We start from the raw sequence: 23,735 nt of genomic DNA, 5'->3' as shown, positions 1-23,735 counted from the left end.
ATGGATCTAACCATGTCAGAGATCTAGAAAAATGGACAACAATTGTTATTTATTTATACAAAACTGTTTTATACAAGAGGGACCAACTCTCAGTAGGGAATAAAACCAGAGCAATTTTGTCTTCCAAGTTATGTCATTAGCATTTTTTGTATATATGAAACACAATGGATTAAAGTTCATACTACAAAAATTTATCTTCCAAGGAAACACTGTCTATGTGAAGCAAAGCCAAGGCAATAAGTATTTCAAGATACTGCTCAGCACTGGAGCACCACATTTGATTGCTTATTGGTACTTCCACTCGACGGCACCCACGGTACCGAGCAGTTTTCACAAACAAGTTCTCCCTGCACCAGAGCATTTACAATCTAATCTCACTGCAAAGAAGATTAGTGAAATCACTGAGCAGTAATAGTTTCAGCAACAGAGGTAAAAATACTTCCCTGGCACTTCTGGTCAGCTGATTTCTGAGGAATTCTTTAGACCAATAAAGGATGAAACAAGCCATTAAACATCATTCCCCAGGATTAATACAGGGCTCTGCCTCTCTCTTACGTAACAGGATTCTGAAATTCCCCCCAAATACATGCATTAGGAGGAAATCATTTCTACAAACCTAAAACTTTAGGGCTTAGTTATTTCCTGATAGTTCTGTGGCTTTAGAGGAAATAAACTGGATGTTAATCCTCTTGCATTTAATGAGTAGTACCAGCACACTCCACTTCTGTCGACTGCAAGAAGGTCACAGTGAACTTGGCATGTAACCAAAACAAAGCTGCGTATCCTGGCAATGAAATCTTAAAAGAGGGGGAAAGGCTTAAGCGTTTGGGGTTTGGGTGTTCTTGTTGTCTATTTGAGCAGAAACTCTGTCAAAATGATTTAAAAACCCACCTATATCCTTTAGCTTTTTTCATAGAAGTCACTTGGCAGAGGAGGGAAATACTTAATCAGCATGTTGACTTACACCGAGTTCAAATTATTTGTCAGTGGTTTTATGTTTTGGTTTTTAGCAATGTCAGGAAAAGAAATGTCTCACACACATGCATCTCTGTATTCAGCTGCAGGATAAAGCTGGTAGGCCACCAGCTGTGCAAACAGAAGAAATGTGCCAAACAGAATAAACCAGCCCTCGTTTCTACTTCAGTTATACTTCGTTGTGATCTTCCAAGAAGTCTTGCAGGGAAAAGGAAAACTTATATCAAGACAGGCACTTCTACTTTTTGTTTGGATTTGTTTTTAAGAGAGTCTGGGTAGGAAAATCACTAAGTTTTATGCTGGACACCACTGCCCTGCCACGTGCTGCTTTTTTCAGATTGCCAAACACACACCCGAGACACCACGCACGGTGCTTTTTCCCAAAGATTGGCTACAACTACAGCAACTGTTTAAGAGATACAATACTTGTTCCAGAGGCTTTCTTCACTACATCAGACAGCAAACCACCTAGTCATCTAAAGATTATATATACTTCATTATCTGCAAGTTACCTTTGCTAAAAACATCACACAAAACAGAAGCACAAAGTTGTCTATCAGTTGCTTTGTCTATTTCTTTATAGCTTTTACTACCAGCCTTAACCACCATGGGAATTTTCTTTTCAATTACTTACAAGAATAATTTCTTTATGCTTAACACCAAATCAGATATATTTTTTCTTAGGATATCAAGACCTAAAACCGGTTTAATTATTTGCATTCACCCAGCTGCCTGATTTCATCAGTTAAGAAAGAGAGGTATTTGCAGATACTCTAAGACCTGCTCAACTGCAGATCAAATACCTTAGGCCATATTTTAAATCTCTTTCCAGGAACCTTTTCGGTGGGTCACCAGAGGCTGCCCCACTCCGTTAGACACCCACAGCAGCAGGTCTCAGCTTGCGGCCACTGAAGGCTGACATGCCCTGAATGACTCCCACGGTGTTCATAAAACATTTAAGAAGAGCAGACAGATTAAAAATGGGCTTAACTTTGCCACACAAGACTTGGTGACACTGGAAAATTCAGATGAACAAGTTGAAAGTTACTGCTCTAGAGCAGAAAACCACTTTCTACCCTGACGTTATATCCACTAGCAACTTTTTTGATAAACAACATCACTGTATCAAACAGGAATTAAGTAGTCACTTCAGATGGAATTTTTTCTCTCATCTGATCTTTCATCAGCATGAAAGCAGATTTTTTTTAAACGTTTCCTCTAGCTAAGCATAAAACTGGTGCACACACCAGTGTAACCCCTGCCACGGTGGTCGGGGGGACCTGCCGGGAGAGCTCTCCGGCACCGGGCAGGCACCGACGGGCGTTTCCCCAGCGAAGCTCCTGCCTGCCCGGCCACAAGCTGGGGAAGGGAACGCTGGGAGACCTGCACCTTCTCCAACCTGCGGGGAAGGGGCATCCAAGAAGGTGGGGAGGACTCCAGCGGAGCACCGCAGAAGAAATCGGCCTCTGTGGGCTCCCAGAGGCACAGCCCGAGGCTGGACACGGCCCTGCCCCTCTCCCCCACAGAGCACCGAGAGCTGACAAACCCTTCCAAAGGGCAAACAGATGGGTCCTGGCAAAACGGTTCCCAGAGCGCACGCTACGTCCTCGCCTGCATGCTAAACCAGTCCTTCACAGAAGAGACACAATTTGAGTCCCAAAACACAACAGTGAACATGGAACTGCTCTCAGAATACAACTGCAGAACAATCCTAGTCCAAGGGAAATTAATTTCTCCCTAAATGTTTTATCAAAAAAACTCTGGCAAAGGCAGCAGGGGCATTTCAATAGAAACTCGGCACTAAATACATTTCTTTATATTCTCTACATTCAAAGCTTGATATACAGGCTAAACCACCAAATATCGGTGGTTGTTTTCAGAGCAATTTCTGGCAGATGACTGCACAGATCTCCCGACTTGTATTTTTAAAATTCAAAATGGCCTTTGGTGTTGTTCATAGCTCAGAGAAACTGGCTGATGACATATACCTCAAACGGCATTTGATTACCAGGAGGCAAACAACACTGGAACATACCAACCATTCATTTTTATTTCGAAGAGATGAGATCTTTATTCCTATCTGCACTACAAAGAAGTGAAATGACTGATGGCCAGACCTAAAAATGAATGTGGGTTTTTAGTGAGGTGGACGAGGAAGGGAGCTTGTTTTTTCTTTTAAATGACTACGACGTTTAGTCTATGATGCATCTTGAGCTGAGAACTTCTGGAATTTTTTACATAAACCTGTAATGGTCTGCAGACAGCTACTGAATGTTGTAGATCTAAAGCCAAGATGGAGTAAACATCGCCCCGATTCACATCTTCCAGGTGCCTGAATGATTGTTTTTAAGAAAAGTGATTTCTTTAAAAAAGTATTTCCAATTCTTTATTTCCTATTGTTAATAAGCTCCATAAACTGACCCTGGAAACACCCAGGTCGTGTGTCACCTGCGGTTGCTGCTCCGCCGCAGCGTCTGCAGGGCCCTCGGGCAGCCCTCCCGCTTGCTGCACCCATGCCCAGCGTCGCGCCTGAACGGCTGGGAGGCACCTCTGGGCCGAGCTGGGGCCAACGCACCCTCCAAGGCAAAGGTTTGGGGCTCTACGGGGCCAACGCTCGCTCTGCCCTCCCCAGGCGTGCAGCTCGCGCCCCAGCCCCGCACACCAAGCTTGTCCTCACACCCTGTCTCAGTCGGCCACGCTCCTCAGCCCCCAACACCTCCACAAGTACAGGTTTGCAGTCTGACAAAGGAAGGATGGGAGGATTGCCACGTCCTCGCTCCACCCGAGAAGCCCAGGTGACATCCAGCAGCATGGAACATTCAGGGCTCTAGGGGTTTCTGGGCAACTTTGATGGAAATTTCTATAGCCCCCCCCAGTCAAAAGGAGACACGCTCCCATCTCGGGTGGGCGCACTTGGAGGGGACGAGCTTCACCCCGGCCGAGGTGTCTGTCAGTGCGGGGCCTCCACAGACTCCTACAGCTCCCACTCGGCCGACAAAAAGATAAAGTTTCAAATAACATCCAGCACAGGAGGGAAGTGTTCCCATGTCTTCAGTTTGAAGCTGTACTGGGACCAAATGAGAAACATCTGCACTTCCCACTCAGTTATTAATTAGCACCTACAAGTCACTAGAATAGCAAGTGTAACGAGGCAAAGTTCAAACCATTGCTGAGCCTTGCTGAATGCCACTCCAGGGACTGCACATGCCTGTAGATGCATTTCCTGCTACCAGGGATTATCTCCTGGGGGTTACAGCCTCCTACTCGTGCTGTGAGGGAAGGAGCAACGAACTCCTAATCCTGCTCTTTTGTACCGTTATTGCATATTCCCATTCCTCGTGCTTACTTCCTTTGTGTTGTAATTCCACCTTTCTCTGTCTCACTGCACAGGAGCTTTTCCAGGCTGGTGATCCCTTTCGTCGCATCTCCTCTGCTTCTGTCTCTCTGAGATAAGGTGAGCAGTCATCCTCAAAGTACTCCCCAGTATTATTTGCACAAGTCGGCAGCACCAGGTCGTGACCTGCATCTCGCCCATTCCCTGCTGGACCCGACCTGCCTGACTGAGCCCAGCGGAGACACGGGGCTGCTACCGGCCTCTCCCCACGCCCAGCGCCAGAGCGGGCCCTGGCTGGTCCCAGCCTCACGCCCAGCACCACGCGACGCTGCTACTCCTGTAGTTGGATTTTGGGTCAGGCTCTCGCACTAGGGCAATACCAGTCTGGGTTTGTATGAACGCACGTTCTCCAGTTCCGAATGCAGTGGATTTAAGGAGACAACTTTAGTAACAGATAATTCACAGAATCACATTAACCTTGTCGATTGCCTTTACCACCTTCCTGAAAAGAACACTTCATTATCATGCAGATGGAAATAATGCATTTCTAGACACCAAAACCCAGAATACTTCTGATGTTTGTATAGCATCCAAATCCATACTCATAAGACACCAGCTGTTTGTCTGATTGTATTTACTACCAGAAGTCAGTAATGAAAAGGCACTGAAGTAGAACACCGTAAGGACCAATATTCAAGTGTACCATGATCTGAGAGCGCTACAATTCAAGCTTTACATTTTTTATACAGGTAACTGAAGAGATATGGCAATCCAGAGCTTAAAGGAATTAACTTTTTAACCATATCTGAGGAAAATAATTTACAATGTATCAAGCTACACAAACTAGACTGCTATTCAGCAAGTGAAGAGTGTCACAGGATGGATAGTAAACACACTAGTGGCTTTCAATTTGAAGGCGTTACATTCAACTGAGAGCAACCAACAATTCATGAAAAATTACAGGCTTGACAAACACACATATTGCAAAGTAGCTTTAAGCAAGCATTTGTAAAGGTAGCTATGAAAACACGCTTTGAAAGATCGCTGTCAGAGAGAGCCCAGAGTTATGTCTGACAACCTTGGTGTGCCTTGCAAGTGAGATTGCATTTCCACAGAAGGTCACTACTGTTAACACGCTGCATTTGCATGGGACAAAAAAAGCAGAGTGACATAAGCCTGAACAAAAGCTTGCTATGGCTGTATTTCATGTTGAAAGCTACACCTAAACTAATCCCCGACCACGGCAACGCGCCCCCAGCCGGACCTGCACCCTAAGCAGCAGTGCCGAGGGACAGCTCGAACACGGGTTTTCACAGCCAGCGTGGGCCAGTTAACACAAACCCAGCACCCCTCGACTGGCCGCACCCACGGTGACAGTCCCCTTTCTCCAGCAGTGCCTCTACAGCCTCTTCCACCCCACACTGGCAAACACCCTTCCCAGAACATTCCCCTTTTCCCCAAAACCATCTGCTCTTGCTTTTAAAAGTGATCAGCTCGGAAGCCAGGCTGCCGTATTCAACTACCACTGGTATGGCACCTGGGAGCAGCTCCCGGTCCCACCGCGGCCCAGAAAAGATTAATTTAACACAGTTCCAAATACCAATTAGCAACTAAGAAGATGAATTACCTAGAACTCTGGTTTCGGTGACGGCGTAACAGGTCAATACAAGTCTACAATCTTCCCCTTACTGCATCTTCCCCTCCACCTTCTGTTCAGCAGAACTAAATAAGGAATTTACTCTCAAATACAAAGAAAAATATGAGCTCTTAAGCCAAATCTAGTACTCTCAGGAATACTACCGCTTTGAAGAAGAAAATTGTTTCCATTCAGGGAAAAGGATGTGATTTAACTAACAGCCCATGAATGTGACAAGATATTCCTTAAAAAGGAAGCATCGTGAATTAAAAAGAACCACAAGAATGAATTCAGAGACCTTAAAACTGAGCAACAATCAAAACTAGAGGAAATTTTTCAGCTGTAAATCTGAATGCACAATCCTTGTTATATTTTAAGATTTTTTTTTTTTTAAGAACCATCAGCTGAAATCTATCTTGAAGCAGATATTTCAATAATAAAGGAGCACGGTGCATAGCACGTTATACAAGTACAGCTTGTTTGCTTCAGGAATTTTCTAAAAAGACAGTTTATTTTTAAAGTGCCTTTGTTTTATAAAAGCAAAATGAAAATTCTTTTTAAAAAATTGAGGAAATTATATCTTCTGAGCGTGATAAAAACCAGCCATTTTCTACAACTGACTAGGCATTTCATTAAAGGCAGCCGAGAATTCAAGAGCAGTATCTAGAGAAAAACGACAAAGATGAAATATGCTGTTGAAATCAGGGCTTCTAATAAAGGTTCACGTTTATTCCATTCTTGGCTTCACTCACACAGAAGAGAAAGCCTCTGCCACTGCAGAGTAGTGTCAAAATGACAGTTTCAAGGATTTTAAACAAGTTCTATGCTGGCCTGTAAACCCAGGCTTTTTTATTTTTACATAGAAAATCCACATAAACATACATGCCAGAATTTCAATCAAACCTGTCTACCTGAATGAGAAAATTTCCTTGCAGGAATAACTGGACTGCGAGTGCTTGATCGTTCAGCCCTAGCGCTAATCTCATTCCCCTAAAGCAGGGGACGGGGGTGCAGAGGAGGGGGGTGTGGAGACGAACACCCACCACACCACCCGCTCTGCCACCGGCCTCACCCTGCACTACTGAGAGACACCAACCAACGGCACAGGGAAGAGAAGGGCTCTCCTGAAGGGAACAAAAAAGTACAAATTAAAACCCTGGTGTTAAGCAGCACAGTGGCAAAAGCCACACGAGGCCTCGTTATCATTTGAAACTAACACGCCAAGAAAGAATAGAATAATTAGAGTGCATTCACAGTGAAATCATTAACACAGTACTCATCGCAGCAAAATTTAAACAAAGGGGTATGTGAAAGGGAAAGGCAATATGTTCTATGCCAACAATAATATGTTTATATAAAGATGAATATGAGAAACAAGATTGTAAGTTACGTGCACGTACTAACGCCCGTCCCTTGGCGAGGGCCTGGCAGTCCTCGCACCCACCCAGCCGAGGCGCGAGCTCGCTGCTGCAGGACACACCGCTGCCACTGCCCGGGAGACACGGCAGCCTCCAGCGGAGAGCACCCCCTGTTCCGTTCCCTCCTGCCAGGCTGCACATCTGTCTCCTGCCCGGTTTCATGAACTGGGATACCCTACACGTTCGTTATAGCAACCCTGTGTGTTCTGGGCTTTTCTTAGTGTGGTAAAACGAATCAACCTTTCCTCCTTTTGTGTAAAAACAGATCAGTTCCCCACGCACGCCCGAGGAGGGAGGGCAGCCTTCCACGCCAGCACCCCCCACCCACCGCGCACCAAGGGCTGAAGGGCCCGAGCTGGCTGCCTCAGCTCCTCAGACTAGCAGAGTAACGCAGCAGCCTGTTTAATCACCGCGCTGGCCTGCTGCCAGCTTCCAGAGAAACACAGAATTAGGGTAATGCCTTTCCTCCGAGAGGCAAAATTATCCTAGTGTGTACTCTGATCTCTGTTTTAACACGGCACATTTAGAATTCATCTGATTTTGCGAAAACAGCCTCGGAGTGCGGCGTGCCCTTCTCTCTGCCTTAATTGCCAAACATGCAAATGTTTACCCCCACATGGAGGCTTGTACCTACCTCAAGCACAAGAGAAAATGTAAATGAACCTTATATACTCAGCTTGGAGTATTATGTCTCAAGTGCTGAATCCTGATCTGAATCACTGTATTTGTCATCACCGTTTTCATTCATTCTGCTCTGGAGAAGGGACCCCCGTGCACCAGCCGACTTCTAAACACTTCCCTTAACTCCCGTCGGTAACGGGGGCACCAGGGATCGATCACCACGCAATTCCACGGTCACGTGAGGAAACACATCCAGCAGTAAGCTGGCTTCTTGTAAGCTCATACGAGATCCCGATCAGGAGAGCATTTTGGTAAGATAAGGTCTTGCTAGCTTCAAGATCCTCAAGTCCCAAGAGCACTGCATGATTTAGTGAAAGATACTGACTCAAAAAAGATTCGTTTGGTACCGAGAACCGCAGAGTACTACATCCACCTGTCAGTCACCTCACCCTCTGTACTAACGCGTCGCAACTCAAATAAAGCAACAGCTCTGAAGTAGCTCGAGGTGTCACGTCGCGAGGCTGCGGGCTATGGCCGAGCGCACACGAAGTGGCAGTGCGCACCAGCTTCGGACTGGGGTGTGCCGTGCTATGGTAAACCCACGAAGGACTGAAAAAATAAAGACCCCATGAGCTCCACAAACAGGAGCTGGGAAGTCCTCATGAGCCCCAGCTGGGAGAAAAACCACCAAAGCACGAACTGACACCTTGCTGCAGGCCGGGCGGTCCAGGCTGGAGACAGGGAACAAATCCCCCCGTCGGAGGAAGGGCTCCAGCCACGACTGTCAAAGCCAGCTAGGAAACAAACACAGGGGGAAACGGGGTTTAACGGGTTCGGGAGAACTGAGACTACTAAAAAAAAATTCAGTCTGAAGGGGACTTTCCATCATTTTAAATCTTGCTGCACTGTTTGATTAAAGCCCAGTTTTGACCCAGTGGCGCCAACACTCATTCTCTCAGTAATCCAGGGACAAAACTACGCGCTCTGGAAGCGCCTCTCAAGTGGAAGAGCTACAAGGCTCTGCCCGCTTCTTCCCAACTGCTAGTTACAGCAGCCATGAAACCATAATAATTGCCACAGAGTAGCTGTATTCATCAAAGCTCCTTAGTTTGGAAGGAAAACACATTCCTTCCTACGTAGTATCTGGCAACTCAGGCTGCAGAAAGAGGAACTTGCAGATAATCAGTAACTTTAAGTCTGCAACCTAGTTTTGATGTATTTTGGCTACCATGCTGCCATGAAGAAGGCAGGCATTCAAAGTTAGACTGATGAGTATTTTAGCAAGCAGGCCCGCCTGCACAGACAAGCATCCCTCTGGTAAATCTCAATGCCAAATGCAACTCGTAGGTACCTTCGGAGGATGAACTTCGCACTCAAAGACAATGGACTTGACTAAAGCAAAAAACTTTGGTTTTTCCTTAACAGAAATAAAAGAACCTGCGGCAGTGCCAGCCAGTGACAAGGCTAATGGACTAATGTGAGTACCACTGGGCAGGGAGGGTCCTCGAGCCACACGGCAGCCAGCGTTTGGATGCATGTAAGCAGGCGATTAGCTCGAAACCAGCACTTACCAAGTGTGGCTAAAATACAAATGCACTCGTTATGATGAGCCGGCCTGCGCTGGCCCGCGTGCACATACATACAAATATCCCATTGCACAAAAAGCCTGATTTCTGTGTACTGCCGTGGTGCTCATCTGACCAAATGATGATGAATTGCACAAGAACAGAGGTACGGTTATCATCTCAAGCATCACCTAGAACGAAGGGATATCTAACTTTTACTTAGACAGCTCAGATCCTGGCCTGAGTCCAAGCGCACTGGCAGAGAGCTCGAGACCGGCCTCTGCAGACTTTGCCACGCCAGCCCCTACTGAGAGCGGACCCACAGATTGTCCAGCCAGCCCGCACTCGCCCGAGCCAGACCTCGTCTGGGGCACAGCAGCCCGCGGCACACTGGTCTTGTTCTCCCCCCTCAGCAAGGAAGGGCAGAGCAAGGCAGGGAAGGACAAATTTCTTCATCAACAAAATGGTCCATCATTTGTGATGCGCAGTTAACAGATGGCGTTCAAATTAACATTCATATCTTTCAAGTGTCTTATCAAACAAGACTAAACAGCATCTTGAAATTTCCATTTTAAATTTTCTATGAGCTTGCTAGAAGTATCAGACAGATTTTACTGCTGTCAACTAAAGCTGTTGCTGCCTTTAATGGACTACACCACTACTTGAAATAAAGCAGCCCAGTCCCCTGACATGCTGTTCAAGGCCACTGGGACACCCGCACAGGCCTCGCCTGGAGACGGAGCCAGCTCTTAAACACCGAAGTTGCCTTTCTAAAACGCAGAGGCAGACCACGAGCATCAAGGCCTTACACGCACCCTAAAACTCAGAGACAAGGGAACAAGCTCCGTGCTGCCATGGTAAAGACCCCTGAAGTTGGATCCCCTCAGACTTGTCCCAAGAGCACTCAAACCGGAAGAGCCGCTGGGCACACGAAGGGTCCCCGGCAGAGACACTCCACGCCTCTCAAGACCAGGGTTCATTTGAAAGCGCGCGGCTTTGACTGGAGAAAAACATGAAACATGGGACCTTAAAAACGAGTCACACCATTACGGGTCTCTGAGAACTCAGACATGCTACGCGCGCTCCACGGAGCCCTCGCTCGCTCCACCACACAACCCCTCACATCCTCCCGGGGTCAGCGAGCCGGCGCTGCCCCGCATCCCCAGGGTGGAAGGGAAGCCAAACGCCAAGTCACAGGTCTCCACAGAGAGCACCCTGTCAACAGCTTCCCTAATTACACGTACCCTAACTGGAGCACTGCCACTGAGCGCCGCTGTGGCAGCCGTGCAAAAACACAACCAAGAAAAACAGTATGCTTTGAAATACTGGATTTAAGGACACGACATCTAACGCTGAAAATTACTGCAAAAATCATCTGATGTGGTAAATAGGCTTGCAATATGTTCCAGCATGGGAAAAATTGCTTCAGTTTGATTTGTTCCAAAAGTTATACAAAATCAGCATAAAAATGCTAGTTCTTTTTTACAACTCAACCTAGCATTCGGTTTACAAGCTCTGGACAAGTATGCTAAACGGCACAGGTCTTTGCAAGACTCCAGCAGCAGTTGCCTTCTGCTGAGAAAACCATTCCTGCATTTTAACCAGTTACTAACCCAGGGGAGAATTCTGCTCTTCCTTCGGCAGCTCCACCGCCACACGAGAGCTGCCTTCAGAGTCTGTCAGTACCTTGCTGGGAGTCTACCTGAAAATCCACTACGCCAAAATACTTGGGTTTGTTTAAACCAACCGGTGAACCTTCAAAAACTAACAGTCTTGCTTCTAAAAAGCAACCCACTCTCCCTGTTAGATGGTATTTATTCACATGCCCAATCGTTTCATTCTTAACTACAGTTTTAGCTGGAATCAGAGGTCAGTCCTGTTGATCTTCTGGACCCTTGTCCCATGGCACCGCGCTCCCCCCCCTTCTCCACCAGTGATGATTTAGGGAACAGGCAACGCGTTGCCGTTCGGTACCTCCTGTTTGGAACTCCTAAGGAACATCACCTGGCTCAGGCCATTTTCTACTCTTTGCTGTATCACCTTCTTCTAAATCTTTTTTGCCAGTTTTAACTTGACAGCTGGAGATATCTCTCTGCTATGGAAAGTCCCCGTACAGAAATACCCCTATTTCCCTCCATGGTAAACACAAGAAATCCCTTTGATCTTCTAACTATAGTTTCATCTTCCACAAGCTTTCTCATTTTATAAGAGATTTATTATTATTTTCTATCTCACCTAATTTGCTCATCAGTCTTTTAAATCCTATTTTACATTTAACTTGCAGCTCTTTGTTCTTTTCTATTTTCTTCACTCAGATGGGATTTCCAATTTTGGAAATAAAGACATCTTCCCAAGCCTACCAGGGCTCTGTAGGTGCTTTTAAGGTGTGGGTTTGTTTCTGTTTTGTTTTTTAATTTGTTTAGCAGCTGATATGCATCAGGACTAACTGCACAGTCTCTAGACAGAAGATGCGTTTTCATCAGCGGTCAAACAAGGAAAATGTGATTTAAATTATCTATCACCTAAAGTCAAACAGCAACGCAGCAGTTACGACAGAAGTACAAGGTGTTAAACAAGGAAGCTGCACAAGAAATATTACAGACTTCGGTCGTGGAAATACGGGTATCGGCTGGGACTCAAACAGGGTTTTACCGAAGACAGTTCCTTTTTAACGCACCAGGCTCACGCCTGGATTGCCCGACCAGGAAAGCGGCAAATCCGAAGCTTGTTACCCCGTGAATCATTAGCTCGTGTGACTGCAGGTACCACTATTCAGCATTAACCTGACGTTTGACAGGCACGTTGATAAAGAAGATTTTACCACAATGATCTGATATCACTGCTAATTAAAGCGTACTCAAAATTAACCCAAATCTATGGAAAAAGAAAACCCAGAGTTTGTTCTCGGTGTCTGGCAAATTAGAAACCGGCAGAGGAGAGCGACGGCATCCTGGCGAGCCACCTCCCCCGCCGCACCTGCCCGGCTCCGAGCAGCCGATCGGGCGAATACCGGGAAAAACCACGAAATGCTGTTTCTGCGAGTGGCGGAGAGCCGCTGCCGCCGACACACGGCCCCGGGCGGGGACCTTCCCGGGAGCGACCGAGTCACCCGAAAGCTCCGCTCGGCCACGCAGGCGACCGCCGCCCGCCCCGCCGAGCCGCGCACGGGTGTCAAACGCGAACTACGGCGGCGCGGAACCAAGCGCGCACCCCCCCCCCGCCCCCCTGCCCTCGGGCGCCGGAGCCGGCGGGAGGCAGCAGCCGGGGACCGGGCCCTCGCCCCGCCGCGCCCGGCGGAGCCCCCGGGCGAGGCCCCCGGGACCGGCCACCCGGCCCCGGCGGCGGGACGGAGCCGCGGGAAGCGAGCGGCGCCCGCCAGCGCCGCCGCGGGGCCGGGGCGGGACGCCGGGGCCCCCCGCGGGAGCGGGGCCGCCCCGTTCGGCGGAGGCGCCCGCCCGCGGCCGAGGAAACTTTCCCAGCCCGGCACCCGCCCCCCCCCCCGCCGCCTACCCGCGGCCCGGGCCCCGCCGCCGCTGCCGGGCGGGCTCTCCCGCACCCCGCCGCGGCCCTCCCGCCCGCCCCGCAGGGCGCCGGCGCGGCGGGGCCTACCCGCGGCCGGCTCGGCGGCGGCGGGGCGCGGGTCCGGCGGGCGCGGCGCGGCCTGCGGCGGGCGGCTCACCTGGGCGCACGGTCTTGAGGCGCACGGGCTCCCTGAAGTGCCGGACGACGGCCAGCGTGTCGCGGTGCGTGAGGCCGCTGACGGGGGTGCCGTTCACCTCCAGCAGCACGTCGCCCGGCGCCGGCGCCTTGCCCGAGAGCAGCGCGGGGCCCGGCGCGCCCTCGCCGCCCGGCGGCAGGCGGCCCGCCAGGTACGGGAACTCGCCGCGCTCGGCGCCGCCGCGCAGGAGGTCGGGGTCGGGGCCCGCCGGGCCGCCCCAGGAGACCACGCACTCCTGCACCTTGCTCAGCCAGTGCCGCTTCTTCCGCAGCGTCTTGGACATGCCGCACCGCGGGGCGCCGCTGCCCGCCCCGCCGCCGCCGCCGATCCGACCCCGGCCGCGGCTGCCGCCCGACTGCCGCCGCCCCGCCGAGGCGGCGCCCCGCCCCCGCCGCGCGCGCTGCGCCCCGCCCCCGCCCCGCCCCGCCCCGCCGCGCGCGCCCTCGGACCCCCGCCCCCGCCGCGCCCCGGCGGCCGCGCCTGGCCACGCCCCCGGCCCATCCCCTGGGCGGGGCTTGTGCCGTGACGGGCAGCGCGGCGGCCCGGGCCGGGCCTCGTCGGTCCCCGGCCGTGCTGGGCGCCTCGGCCCCGCCAGGGCCCCCCCCCGCCAGAGCCGCGCCGCGGGCCGAGTGTGGCCCCTTCAGCCAGGAACAGCCCCTCAGGCAGGGCCCGCCTCGGGCAGATCTGCCGTCAGTCAGGAGCGGCCCTCAGCCAGGAACCCCCTCAGCCAGCGCCCGCCTTGGGCAAGATCTCCCCTCAGCCCGGAGCTCCCCTAAGGAGCGTCCCTCAGCCCGGAGCTGCCCTCAGCCAGTGCTCACCTTGTGCAGGATCTCTCTCTCCTCAGCCAGGATCTCTCCTCAGCCAGGATCTCCCCTCAGGATCTCTCCCCAGGATCTCCCCTCAGGATCTCCCCTCAGGATCTCCCCTCAGCCCTGATCTCCCCTCAGCCAGGGCTGTGCTGTGTGGCGGCAGTTGGGAGCCCCTCGGCCGCAGGGAGGTCCGCCCGCCTTCCCCTCTGCCGCTCCGCTGGTACCTCCCCGTGCCAGCCCCGGCGCTTCACGCCGGCCTTCGCTCGCCGCTGAAGTGGGGTGTGCCTGCACCCCTCTCCCGGCAGCCTGCACCCCTCTCCCGGCAGCCTGCACCCCTCTCCCGGCAGCCTGCACCCATCTCCTGACAGCCTGCACCCCTCTCCCGGCAGCCTGCACCCATCTCCTGACAGCCGGCACCCCTCTCCCGGCAGCCTGCACCCCTCTCCCGACAGCCTGCACCCCTCTCCCGGCAGCCTGCACCCCCCTCCTGACAGCCTGCACCCCCCTCCCGGCAGCCTGCACCCCCCTCCTGACAGCCTGCACCCCCCTCCCGGCAGCCTGCACCCCCCTCCCGACAGCCTGCACCCCTCTCCTGACAGCCTGCACCCCTCTCCCAGCAGCCTGCACCCCTCTCCCGGCACCCTCGTGTCTGCACTTGCTGCCTGCACAGCTAAAGAAGCCGCAGAAGCTGCAGCCATGCGGTTCAATGCTGCTTTGAGCATGTCGGGCCAAAGCAGAGGTCAAAACGATGGCTACAGTTCAGATATACCCGTGAAGACATTTTTTTGAGTGGAAAACATAAATCCAGCGCATTTGCTCTCCACGTGAGCTTTTTTATTTAGCTGCATATCAAAGCTTTGGGTACAGCAATTAGCTCACGCCAGGTATGGATTACACACCGGGTCCGCGCCATGAAAACACGGCATTTGGGAGCGTAGCACGGCTCCTTAGCAAATGAAACCCTGGAAACGAACCACAGGAGAGTTCATTCAAAATCAATGTCACCACTGTAAAAGCTGAAAATTAGTCCTTTGAAAGATTTATGATACAAATTGCAAATTTCTCTGCTCAGTCCTCATAAGTTGCTTTTCTCTTACTCAGAGGCTGAATTTCCCCTGCAAACCTTTTTTGACATCTACAATGTTTTAGGAGTGTCTTGAAGGCTCCAGCTGTGCCCCGTGGGCTGAAGTCCTGCTGAGCAGCGGGGCTGCATTAAATCAGAGTCCTGAGAAGGTGTGGCATTGCCATTGTTTGCAAATAAAGAGGTGTGACTTTGCATAACTCAAATACTTTTCCTTTCCATAGGAGGAAATGAAGAAGCTGGTATCTGCAGAGCCCGAAGAATGTTTGCAGAGCTGTGAAACAATGGAGTTTTGTTTCCCTTGCTGTGTCCCTGTGTTCACCACAGTTTGCCCAACAGAGCACATTACACGTATCCCATTTCAACACGGAAAGTTTTGCAATGGTAAATAGCAGCGAGGGGTTAATTTCTGTGTAGTAGGAAAACCACTAAGAAACCTGCTCATAACAAATACCAGTAACCTCTGCTGCTCGGTATTTCGCAGTTCTTGTAGATCCCTCTGCCTTTAAGGCCTGTTAGCCTCTGACTTACAGAGTAGCTATTACCAAAAAGCAAATACTCCCCCCTGAAATAGAGCCCCCAAAATAGTCTCCCCGAAATAGTCCCTCCCATAACACTCCTCCCTTGAAACAGTCCCCTCCCGAAATAGCCCCCCTGAAATATCCCCCCCCAAAATAGTTCCCCCCCAAAACATGCCCCCCCAAAACACTCCACTTTCTTCTAACCTCTACTTCCCTGTGGCCTACCACCACGTTTTGGCCTCCAATTTTTCTGGCCTCCCTCCCCTTTTCGGCCTCCCCCCCCTTTTCAGCCTCGCAGCCCGTTAAAGTAAAAGGTGGTGACTAAAGGGGGGCGAGTAAATGGTGGTGAGTGAGGGGGGGCGATTAAAGGGGCCTCGGTAAAACAGTGTAATCTAAACTTGTTTGGGGACATTAACCAAATGCTCCCAGTACATCCGAGGTGCGATGCTCTGGCATTAGGGAGCTGCAGCGAGTGCGGGTTTAGCTCATTGTGTTGGGTGCGATTAGAAGTACCTGGGGCTGCCTGCCAACAGGCACAGGAAAAACTGCCAGAGATAAATTTTCTTTCGCACTTGCAGAATGGAAGCAAGAAGGCTGAAAGCTTTGTGGTGTTCGCGATCTGGACATTAAAAGGGACACTGTCACATTACTTAAAACCAACCTTCAGTAATTTACAGGGGAATTGTGACACCAGGCGTGATCCGTAATGTATGAGCCGCCGCCAGTGGCCTGTGCCAGACGTTCCAGAGAAGACCCGCAGTGGTGTGCGGACAGCACAGACATCTCAAGGAGGGGCTGAGTGGCCTTTGGCTCCGGGGTCAGCAGTTTATCCACCCCCCTCACAGAAGGGATGGATAAACTTACCGCCCCTTATCTTAAGAAATGCGACTCCGTCTTTTCACTGGCGGAGACTTTCAAACCCCGCAGTGAGATCCCCGCTGTGTTACACCCCTGACACGGGGCACAGCTCCGGAAATGCTGAGCTTGACGTGCTGGCTAATCACACTAATGACAAACGCAAGCCATGAAGCTGTGCTCCTTCGGCGAGAGTCCTGTTCTCTTTAGCAGGACGCTTCGATGTAAATCTGAAAGCCAAAAAGAGCTCCCTAATCCTCTGTAAATTTTATGAAGCTCCCCACCACCAGTACATTGAGCAGGTGAGCTGTGCGTCGTGTGAACGATCATCCTCTTGTGGAGCTGCAGGTTTACCTTCCCGTCCCCGTGCATTTGGAGAGAGCCGGCAGTGGTGGTGAGTGCCTTCAGGTTCTCAGCACCATTCGCTAACCCCCTCGCCAGTGCCCGGCGTGCGGCTGCGCTGGCGCCCTGTGCAAATCCAGCCGATGTGCGAAGCCTCTCGGGGGGCTCCCTGGGGCCCTGCCCTGGGGTCCCTGCCATCACCGCTGCTGGGGGGAGACGGGGCAGCCCCCCGGGCCACCATGCTGTTTCGGGGTAGCCCACCCCACACAGCACATCTCTCCCCACAGGACCTGCTTCGCTGTTCCATCATGAACAAACTGAAACATAAACAAACTGCTTGGGAACCGACGGACAACTTTAATTCTCATTTGTGCCACATGACGATGAGTACGTTCGTCCTGCTTTCCTTCCTCCCTCCTGACTACTCACAGCAGCTCACAGGCACGTGAAGAGTCTGCACTGCCTGGCAGGGATCAGCAGGAGCGTGCTGTGCACCGCCACCAGCCCCAGCCTACCGAGGTGTGAAGAACTGTGTTTACTGAGCGCCAGCGTTTGAAGTCTCAGCGAGCACAAAGGGGCCATCAAAGAGACATCAGAGCTCCAGCATCTCGGATAGTCACCCGTCATGTCACAGCAGCTGCCATCCCTCTCTGCTGTTGGCATCAGGTGCCAGGAAAACAGGGCGCCGAGCTCTGCCACATCCCAACTGAGGAAATAAACTGCTTCAAGGCAGCACAACTTCTTGGGAGGCAGGGAAGCAAAGTTTGTTTATCACACTGCCAAAGTTCAAAGGCAATCAAAACAGCGTAAACATGCCAGACTGCTGTTTAACTAGAGCGTGGAGACACACTTTCTCAGAGAGGACAGAAAGGGAACTGTGGCGTTACATTTGGACTCCTCTGAAGTCCTGATCCTAGTGCCCAGCACTCGCTATGCAGTTCCTCAGTCCCAGGCTTAGAGAGACCCAGACAGAGGCAAAATACTCACACAACACGTACACGCAGGAAATAAGAACAATTCCATCCTCAGCAAAGGTGAAATGAAAGCAAGGTGCACCAGCACCGAGCATGTGCAGACATTTGTATGTGTAGAAGTGTGTTATCTTCTGCCCTCCCAGTGACCGAGCACGCAGGAGCTCCGGCCGTCTCACAGCAGTACTACCTGACCACAGCGCTGTGGAGCTTTGGGAGAACCGGTGGTGATGGTTGACTGCGCTGCATTAGCTGAAAACAAAAATAGTTGTCAGGGAGGAGCAGTAGGCACACCGTTCCTCCCTAACAGAGGCACTCATCTCAAACACGGGGTAGCAAATTATTCAGTAAGTTATGTGCCTCTAAGGAAGCATAAACACATCACAGTTGGATGAGAGCGGGTCAGAGCCCGGCACTTGCTATTCCGTGGACTGTCTATTAGAAAATTGTGTGACCCTAAGATACAGTTATCTGAAAGCAAACTTTTAAACACATCATCAATTAACGTGTACAGGAGCAAAAGCTGCCATGCAAGCAGATCTCACCAGGGAATTTTGTCAAGCTCCAAAAAAGCTTAGAGAATAAACCCAAGTCTTAATAGAGATCTGTGTCAGCCTGAGCTGACTGAGCCCTGGTGCCTGGGCTCCTCACCTGGGAATGGAACACGCACCAGCCCCGTCAGGCTGTAGATCAGTATCAATGAATGCTGCACCGATACGAAGCCGCTCCGTAAATCCGCCTGTATTTAATACACATGTCACCACAGCATGCAAACGAGAGGCAACACCAGCAAGAACAGCACTCCTGCAGCATTAAAACCTTCCCTCCTCTCTCTGCCCCCCATCCACACATAAAAAACACCCTTGGGGTTGAAGGAGGCTGTGTACAGGCAGATCCCTGCAACGGAGAACCCGAAAAAGAGAAATGACACCAAATGATTTGCTTGATGCAAGCATCTGCCAACAGGTTAAAAGCTCGGACAACGGATGAGTCTGCTCCTGACCCGGCTTGTGCTTGCTTCGCACAATGACAGCAGTGTTTAGTTATCCTCAAGCTGGCAAAAAAAAAAGGGGGGGGAGAGAACAATAAACAAGGCACTGCTGAAAGAGAGGAAATAATTTCCATCAGCAGGTGTAGTGCAGATACGTGCGGAGCGCAGTGATGTGCTCTCCAGCACTTTTCATCTGCTTTGCTGTTTCCTGTGCAGCTCACCCTCCAGAGTCAAAACTTCCAGAATAAAAAAAAAAAAGTAACTACAGAGATTGCTCCATATATGCCTGCTGCCCGTGCAGCTGGTTGCTGCTCTAGCTTTCTGTATAAGGGTTATAGACGAGCTAAGAGGACTTGTCGAAGTGAATAAAGCAGCAGCCTACGCAAATCCCCCTCAGCCACACGCTCCGGCCGCAGCCGGAAGGTCTGCGATGAGATCTAGCCCTGCAGGTGCTGATGAACGCAAAGTGGGGGTACAGCCCCGGACAGCGAAGTCACGCAGTCACGCAGAGTCACGGCAAAGCATGGGTTTGACATCTACAGAATGGATTTAGAGCCTAAAAGTAGTAAAGGAGCGTTTAAGTCTAGATCTAGAGCTTAAGTGCTTTGCAGAAAAATCAAGGCTGGAGAAAAGCAGCGGGATGCTCTGACATGGCTCGGGGGGGGAGCAGGACTGGGGGGTTCGGACAGGAAGGGCGCAGGGGAGCGTTTGCAGGGAGCTGCCGTGGCAGACTGCTCTGAAGTTCACCCGGTATCTGCAGTCAGGACACGCTCAGGAACTGACGGCACATCCCAGCTCTTAGCGAGAACTGGCCTGATCTCCCCTGGCCCCATCAGCTGGTGCTCTCCCTCCTGCAGCACCGAGGGGACATGTCCCCCCTTTGCCATGCGGAGGCACTGGGACCATTTCACAAGTAGCCACAAGGCTCTTACCGCGAGCCCTTACTCTGTTACAGCAGAAGCCCTCTTCACCTTCTCGAGCATCATCAGTGCAGAGGATGGGTCGCTGCTACTGGATTCCTTAACTGGAAGTCGCTGGTGCTGGCAACAGGATGCGGCCCTGGCTAGTGGGTGGCACAGGCCACCTCTCCTCCACACACAAGCCTTACTGACCAGCACGGTGCGGTTTGCCGCCTGTGTCCTCAGATCTGAGCCCTTCCAAAGTCTGCTGCGTGCTGGGTTTGGTTTATTCAGGCAGATCCTCACTCCTGACAGCACTTCCGCACACTGTATTGTTTAGGCTGCTGCCAGCTCAGGAAGTGCCTTTTGACTTGAACCAGACAATGTCGGAACTGAGGGAAAGGACTGCTTTCTTGCTCTTTCAAGCTAGGCTTGTTTGTTTGTCTACTTGTGTAGCGGAGGGAGGGCTCTTTGTGAATCCATAATCACCCACAGGAACAGAATTACCTGTTGCAAATCTTCCCTCTTAAGAGCTTATCTAAACCAAATCAAATTCAACCACAGATTGAACTATTTCTGGCGCACTATTTAGACCATTTATCAGAAACAGCAGAAGCTGTTGGTTTGATGATGTTTTACCATGTTCATCAGCTCAGCCATTTCTCTGCATTTGGGTTTGTTTCTGATCATCACCCACTAAAATCCCTCGCTTGAACCTTCTCCCAGTGTCAGCCTACTCCACCAGCAGCCGAGTTAGCATCTGTAAGCGGTTCAGCTCTGTCAGTGGTTTTACATCTTTAATAAGATCTGAAATATCTGTAGCAGCCTTGCCAAGTTTTATAGCCCCGTTCGCAGGGATTTGGGATAGCTGACGTGGTCCAAAAGCCTATCCCCGTCTCTGCCTGATAAACGTAATCCCCAGCTCCTCTCCGATTCCTGCTCCTTTCCACCAGCTGCTGTCTCTCTCCCAGCTGGGTACGGGCTGCGTGAGCAGAGGGGGAAACAAGGGGGAGCAGACCAGCTCACGGAGCAGCACACAGGCACTTTGTGTCCCTGCACAGTCAAACTTCCCTGGCGAACGCAAGAGAATCCAGCCTCCTGAGAGCAGATGTCCACTCCTGCGGGTCGTCGCCCTCCGGGCCCCGTGAGCCCTGCAGTCCCGTGCAGGCTCCTTCAGCCTGCTCTGATCTCCCAGAGACAAACTGTTCCTATCGCTCTGATCTCCCAGAGACAAACTGTTCCTATCGCAGCAACCACGGTGGATCTGAAGGAGTGACGGAGGGAAGGGGTGAGGTGCTGTCCTGCCCTCTCCCGTTACACTGATCCTGCTGAGAGAGGAGCCGTCAGGGAGGGGAGGGGGTTTGAGCTGCACCAACACACTGATGATTTTCCTCATTTCTAGAAAATAGGATGAAGGAGGAGCAGTGGAGTGTTGGGACCAGAAAAACACGTCTCCTTCCCCTCCTGCCCCTCCAGGGTTTGGAAGGGGAGCTGCCTGCCTGTCCCTGCGAGCTGCGGCGTGCGCGTCAGCCTCCCCCGGGGTCTCTCCCCGGTGTCCCAGGTGCCATTTCTGACGGACACAACCGGCCTTTTGTTTTGCCGCTATTGTGGATGTAGCTGGCTTTGTCATTTGGAGGATCCCTTCCAACTGCACTAACATTTCAGAAAGCCCCATCTGAGCAAATAAACCAGCTGAAGAAGGATGGCTGCATTTGTTAGTCCTAGAAACACGATAATTCATAGCTGTTACATTGCTCTGTACAAAGCTGTGCAATTAATACATTTCTTGTCTTTCCATGATTAGTATTTAAGCAGCAGCAATGGCATACAAGGGTTTTTACAGACTTATTTAGAAAAGACTGTCCCCATTCTTCTTTTTAATGTTAATAATGTAGTTAGAGTCTCAGTAGGTCTGTCATAAAAAGTGTTATCAAAGGAACCAAGATAAGTGCAGAATTATTTGCTGTTTAGAAAATCCAGACACATCACAGAAAGCAATAATAACACAAAACAACTTTGATAAAAGTTTTAAAGAAAGCTTTTTTTACAGCCCCAGCAGCAATTACAGCTCATATTGAAATAAGCTTCTTATAGCGGGTTTAAGTTAATTTACATTTTAGTACAACAATGCACTCTGACAGAACAGACTTCACCTCAAGGGAGGGGCCATCCAGGTATCACTGCTATAGAAGAACGTGGCAGGAACTATCCCTCGGGCTGGGAGGAGACCTGCAGGGACCCTCCTGGCAGCAGCCGGGGCTCCCGGGGCTCCAGCGCCCAGGGGACCCCGTCCCGGCCGCCCCCCGCCCCTCCGCGGGGCTGTAAGCCGCTGCTGCTGCAGCTCGCCCAGACCGCCCCGCACGCCAGCGGTAAAGGTCTCCTTCTGTTCCGTGGCTACCATGGCAATCCGCTGTGAGGTGCAGGGGCTGAGCATCCACTAACTGAGAAATAACCTGTCATCTTCCCGCTGCACCCTGTTCAGTTCCTAGGCTGGGTTTCTCCATTTCCCCATGGTTCTCAGCACATTTAAGAGGCAGTCTCAGAATCAGAGGCCATTTACAGATGTCACTGTTCCTCCAAGAGCCCTGCCGAGACACCTTTCCCCAAGTTCTTGCTTTCCTCCCTCCCTAGGCCCAGTCATATCGGCCAGACAAGAATACCACAGCTGCGTTTGACAGCTGTAATTCTGGAAGTTCCTGTTCTATTTTCATCCAGTTTTACAATTATTGTTCTAAACACAGTGAGACAGATTTTCTAGACTCTTTTTTCCTGGCAGTGTTTATACAGCAATACATGTCATTGTAGACCAAAACCTGATTAGCACCTCTGGGTTTTGTTATCGAGTTAATAGCAAAGGACTCTTTTGGAGTAAATAGGATATAATAGAAGCTTCCTAGGTTTGCCATTATACTTTACCATTATCATTAAGAGCTAGTTTCTTTTGTAGTCGTTAATGAATAATGACGATATAATAATCTTCAAAGCTCACCATTCCAGCACCAACCTTTCCTCTGACTTATAATTAAGATGTCAAAATTAATTTCCCTCTCAGAAAGCAGGGACTTTTCTTTCTTTGCTGATGGATCTATTTTACAGCTATCAATTCTCAGCTTCCACAGCTCGGCTCGACCTCCCTGTGAAGGACAGTGGGGTGGAGTACACAGTTCTCCATTTTTCAGTGTCAGCCCTCAAAACCAGTTTCACTGAAAAAGAAAAGAAAAAAGAGAGTGACCTGTTGCTGGGTGGCCCCTGGGGGCTCGGGCACTGTCACTATGGGTCGGGAATCACAGAATCATAGAACCATTTAGAGTCATTTAGGTTGGAAAAGACCTTTAAGATCACTGAGTCTAGCTGCCAGGGTCTTTTGCTGTTCCCTGGAGCACGATATGGTGCCTTTTGCTTTCAGGTGAATGAAATGAGATGCAGCAAGGACCCGCAGAAGCAGCTCAAGGACTCGCTCAAGGTGCAAAGACACGAGCGCACCTGCAGAGCTGTGCCTCGAGACGCTGCGAGGGCCGCACGCTGGAGAGGAGGAGCGCTCCCTGGGCACCACACGCGCCAAGACGCTGCCGTTCGGCATTAGGCTGTCTGGCTGCCGCTCGGCTGCCGTGAGGCAGCGTTTCGGCGCTCCGATGCCCGGGAGCGCTCCTCCTCTCCACTCACGCTGGGCCTGCCTAAGTGGCAGAGATGTGGGTATCCTAGAGGATGCCCTCATCCAATTAAACATTCATGTCCTCTTGCTTCTTCTTGTGTATTTTTATTACTAACAGGTTTCCCAGCTGGTAACACACCAGCAGATACATTATTCAGTCTGGCTCTGTGCTGCTGGCTGTCCCCATTACACCGACAGCCTCCAGCGCCTGGGAGCAGGGAGCCCGGGGTTCCCCGTGCCCCGGCAGAGCGGGGCCAACTCTGCGGGCAGAGCGGGCTGCAGCGGCTCTGCCCCGGCCCCACGGGGCTCGGTGGGGAGAGGCGGCGGGAGGGGGCCAGAGCCGGGGG

General features: G+C 51.2%; 1 protein-coding gene across 4 annotated transcripts in view; it reads right to left on the bottom strand.

The window, feature by feature from the left end:
- MAGI3 (membrane associated guanylate kinase, WW and PDZ domain containing 3) overlaps nucleotides 1-13,609 on the bottom strand; it is a 72,826-nt gene extending 59,217 nt beyond the window's left edge. For all 4 annotated transcript variants that reach the window (XM_074850066.1, XM_074850067.1, XM_074850068.1 and 1 more), the window contains exon 1: nucleotides 13,229-13,609. In XM_074850066.1, the coding sequence (XP_074706167.1) occupies nucleotides 13,229-13,550 (322 nt within the window). In that variant the 5' untranslated portion in view covers nucleotides 13,551-13,609. The remainder of the gene's footprint in view (nucleotides 1-13,228) is intronic.
- Nucleotides 13,610-23,735: the final 10,126 nt, after the last annotated feature.

This window comes from Strix aluco, chromosome 25, assembly GCF_031877795.1.
Source record: "Strix aluco isolate bStrAlu1 chromosome 25, bStrAlu1.hap1, whole genome shotgun sequence".
Taxonomy (NCBI): domain Eukaryota; kingdom Metazoa; phylum Chordata; class Aves; order Strigiformes; family Strigidae; genus Strix; species Strix aluco.
This window is presented reverse-complemented; position numbering and strand designations above follow the sequence as displayed.